The 4541-nt window shown below is 38.9% G+C and overlaps 1 protein-coding gene across 1 annotated transcript; it reads left to right on the top strand.

Moving 5' to 3' along the window:
* LOC109829722 (protein SRG1-like) lies at window positions 3266–4541 on the top strand (the record flags this gene model as incomplete). Its single annotated transcript, XM_020396761.1, has 3 exons — window positions 3266–3347; window positions 3487–3811; window positions 4431–4541. Coding segments are annotated over exons 1-3 (471 nt in total), but the record flags the coding sequence as incomplete, so codon positions are not given.

Raw genomic sequence — 4541 nt, 5'->3', positions numbered from 1 at the left:
TGCGTGGTAAGTTTAAAACTCTGAATGAGTTGATAACTCAGAGCGAGTTTAAACTCTTGTAAAAGAGTTGATTGATCTTAACCATAATTGGTTAGACAAGCCAAGCACGAAGATAGCCCCAAGAATTTGTTGCCGAGAAGATGATTCGAAGAAGCTGATCTCTAGATCTTCAAAATTCTCAAAGATCCAAAGATATCCCCCCTCTCTCCTCTCTATCCGGAGAGCCATCAACTAAACCGATTTTTCAGGTATTTATGGGGGATTAAGGGGTGTAACCACCCCCTTAATTCACTCCTAAGTGGGGCTGAATAGGGTGTAACCGCCTCCTTAGTCCGCTCCTAAGTGGGGGCGGAAATCCCTCAGATCATGGGGAGAAAATGGTTTCTGGAACCGTTCAACTCGTGTTTGAACGAGTCAAACGCGGGTCCTGCATTCTGGAATAAAATCTGCATTTGAACGCAGTGTTTGTAAGTTGCGTTGGGAAACAGATGGAACCTATGTTGGCAGCTGTTAGAAGCTGCGTTGGCAACAGTTAGATACTGCGTTTGGCAGCGGTTGGAAGCTGCGTTGGCAGCAGTTAGATGCTGCGTTTGGCAGCGGTTAGAAGCTGCGTTTTGCAGCATTTAGGAGCTACGTTTGGCAGCAAATGGAAGCTGCGTTTGCAGCATTTAGGAGCTGCGTTTGCATAGCTTTGACTCTGGAATGAGGTCACTTGTGCTTCACCTCTGGGATGCAGGGATAAGTCCTGCGTCTTGCATTGAAGAGATCGTTGGCTTGTAATCTCTTCTGTCAGAGCATCGCGACGATCGTTGGTTAGTAATCTTCGCTTTAGCTCTTTAAAATGTGAGAGTCGTCAGATTGCAACTCTCATTATTGGTTGTGAAGACCATTGATTAGAGCTTTCATCGGTTATCGTGAAGGTCGCTGATTTATAACATTCATCGATCTACGTGAAAATCTTTAAATTGTAGTCTTCAGGAAGTCGTCGAATTGTAACCTCCATTGTTGATGTTTGATAGAGATAAGCTATCTGTTGTGATTTTTAGACAGCCTACAATAATAGTGTTGATAATAGTATTAGTAGTGGGTTTTAATCTCACATTGATTGTGAGAACACACCTCACCCTCCTCTACTTGTATAAATATATGTGCACACTCAATATTCAGCTTAATGATAATTTACCCAAAACTCTCTCTCTCTTACTTTAACATATTCTAAAATAGCTGAATAGATGGTGATGCAATGTGATGGACTTTTAAGTTAGGTCTGAAACTAGATCAGATTACAGAAAACACAAAAGAAAGAGTGAAAATCTGATAATAAATTTTATTAATAACTAGGGTTTATTTTCATCAAAAAATACCTATTACATCCAGAAAATGAGTCTGTTATAGACTCAAGAAAAAAAAGTTTAATAATATATTTTACCAAAAAAGGGAAACTAATTAAAATCTAGGAATATCCTTCAATTCGGATTATTGATTCTCCATATCAATTAGCCATCTATGTTTGATTTCATTGGGGATTATTGGAACACACAAGCACTGCACATAATAAGGAGCGCAAGCACCCACACGAACAACACGGAGTTTTTTGAGTGGTTCGGCCAAATATGCTTACAACTACGGTCTCTCATCCACTAACTTCACAAATCAATACAAACAATACAAGTTTTGCACGGACAAACTTGAGAACCCTCGCACATCTCACATCTTTCAAGAAACTCAAGATCACCGATCACTCAAGAGCTCCAGGAGACCGACCGTCACACTACATCACTCAAACAACTCGAGAACACTGAAGAGATATTGTTTGCCCTTCTGAATTGGACGGTCTAAACGTGCCTAAAATGAAACGATCGGTAAATAGTGTGATTTGAACAAATTTGAAATTCCACTAGGTTTAAGTCTTATTGGATCAATTGATCCATATAGACTAGCCAGGGCTACATAACGATAAGATTTATTTTCATATTATCTAGATCATTTTTGGGAAGAAGCAATCTTATCTACTCCTCTATATTTAAAGAAGAATCTAGAGGGTTAATGTTTATACTACAGTAAAAACTACAGAAATACTGTAACATAAACAGATTACAAAATCTACTCATCACTCGACGTTATTGTTTATGCTACAGTATTTTACTGCATCATAAATAGTAAAACAAATCAAATGTATTAAAACTTATATCCTTCTTTAAGTATAGAGGAGTAGATATGATTTTTAAATTAAATGTATTAAAATTTAGATCCTCCTTTAAGTATAAGGAGTAGATATGATTTCTAATTTTAAGCATACAATAATTAAATTAAATGTATTAAAACTTAGAGGGACGCAAGTTTAAAATGCAGTGCTTAAAAAATAGGAGGCCGTGTTTTGCACGGGGTGCACACTAGTAAGATTCAATGAGAGTGCGCTGAATTGTAAATTATTTTTTCATTTTCGCGTATATAGATCCAAACCCAACGTGCTGGGTCTAGATTCAAGAAGAAGTCATATCTTATATTTAAACTCTACACAATCTTCTAAGAATATATTGCTTAAAGACTTTGGTGTTCAAATAATAAAATTCTATCCTAATAAGGACATTTTCACTGTCACCCGTTGTTTTAAAATTTAAATGTAGCATTGTTTATTCTGCGTGCATATGCACCCTATCAAATATCTAGTCTATTATAAAGCTTCCCTCTCCTTACCGTCCTCAGCAAAACAAAAACGTTTCCGTTCTCAAATACCAAAAGTTGGTATTAATGGCGTCTGTTATACCTTCACTCTCGGTGCCCAACGTCCAGGAACTGGCCGACGCAATCAACAGCGGCACGTGCGAATTTCCGGATCGATACATCAGGCCCGAAGCAGCAGATTCCGATCCCGTCGTCGACAACATTGGGAACGACGTGCTTCCGATCATCGACTTAGAGCGGTTGAGGAACCCGCGACGTTGTAAGGAGGAGCGCGCTAAGCTCGATCTCGCCTGCAAAGAATGGGGGTTTTTCCAGGTAACTAAGTAGCAAAATGCTCGAAAAATATTTGCTGAAGAATTTGGATGTGAATTGATATTATCTACGTGCATGTTTGCCTCCTGTCGATGATGTAGCTAATAAATCATGGAGTACCTGAAGAATTCATCGAGAAGGTGAAAGAAGATGTTGCTGGCTTCTTCAAGCTTCCGTTGGAGGAAAAGGAAGCTTTTCCAAAAATACCTGACCCGTGACGTGAAAGCACGGACCCAGTGTTCGTTATTGAAGAGGCAGAAACCTAGACGGGCAGACATACTTTTACTCACTACTCAGCCACCGAAAAACCGGGACATGAGGTTCTGGCCAACAGACCCTCCGACGTTCAAGTTAGTATTTGATAATCAAATATGCCTTACAATCTATCAATATATCACGGACATTTATCAGAGCGGTAAATAAATTAAGAAATTAAAAAGGAAAAAAAAAACTCTTATGACAACGTTTGTTTTCCTCGTTTATTTTCAGGGAGACGATAGATAAATACTCTCTGACTTTGAAGGAAGTATCAGCTTCTCTACTGAGATCAATGTCTGAGAGCTTGGGACTTGAATCTGAGTATCTGATCAACGTTTTTGAGGATCAAACTCAAATGATCAGATTCAACTACTATCCACCATGTCCCGAAGCTAACAGAGTTATCGGCCTTTCTTCGCATTCTGATGCCACTGGTTTGACGTTTCTGCTGCAAGCAAATAACGTTTCGGGCTTACAAGTAAAGAAGAACGGTAAATGGCTCACCGTCGAACCATTACAGGGAGCTTTTATCGTTAATGTTGGCGATCTTGTTGAGGTAAAGTCATAGAAATAATTGCATAAATTTTGGGGTTGATTCCATAAAATCCCCCCTTGAACTACTTTAATTCGAGAACACCCCCTGAGCTTTGAGGTCTTGCAGATAACCTCTTGGATTCTTTTAACTGTACTGATTACCCCTAAAGTTTCTTCACATAACCCCTTCAACCCCTCAGTAACACAGTCAAGTCTAACATATGTAACATGTCACGTGCCAAGCACACGCAAAAAAGAACAAACCCTCAGCCCTAAAAAAACATTGCCATTTTATATTTTTCAAATACTTTTTTTAACAAAACAATCACATTGTTACTTCCTATTCTAAGACCAATTAGGTAACGATTAATTTCCAACAGCCACCGGTGGTGGTGACGGGCGAAACGTCACAAGGATTTTCTATTAATCACGCAAACCTTAGGGGGACATATTCACCCAAAAAAATATAAGACTGTCATGAACATCGGTATAAGATGTGAGACAACAAACGCATTAATCCTTGACATGCAAACTTATAGTAGAACAAAGTAACTTTTACGATACTAACTTCACTCACTAAATAATTACCTTTTATATGGGAAATCAAAGGCTCAAAAGATAAATATTCTGTTGTTATTTAGATATTCACCAATGGAAGATACAAGAGCGTGGAGCACAGGGCAATGGTAAACCCTGAGAACGCACGCGTCTCAATAGCTGCGTTCAATGCGCCAGCACGCGACATAATCGGG

Source organism: Asparagus officinalis, chromosome 2 (assembly GCF_001876935.1).
Source record: "Asparagus officinalis chromosome 2, Aspof.V1, whole genome shotgun sequence".
Taxonomy (NCBI): Eukaryota; Viridiplantae; Streptophyta; class Magnoliopsida; order Asparagales; family Asparagaceae; genus Asparagus; species Asparagus officinalis.
This window is presented reverse-complemented; position numbering and strand designations above follow the sequence as displayed.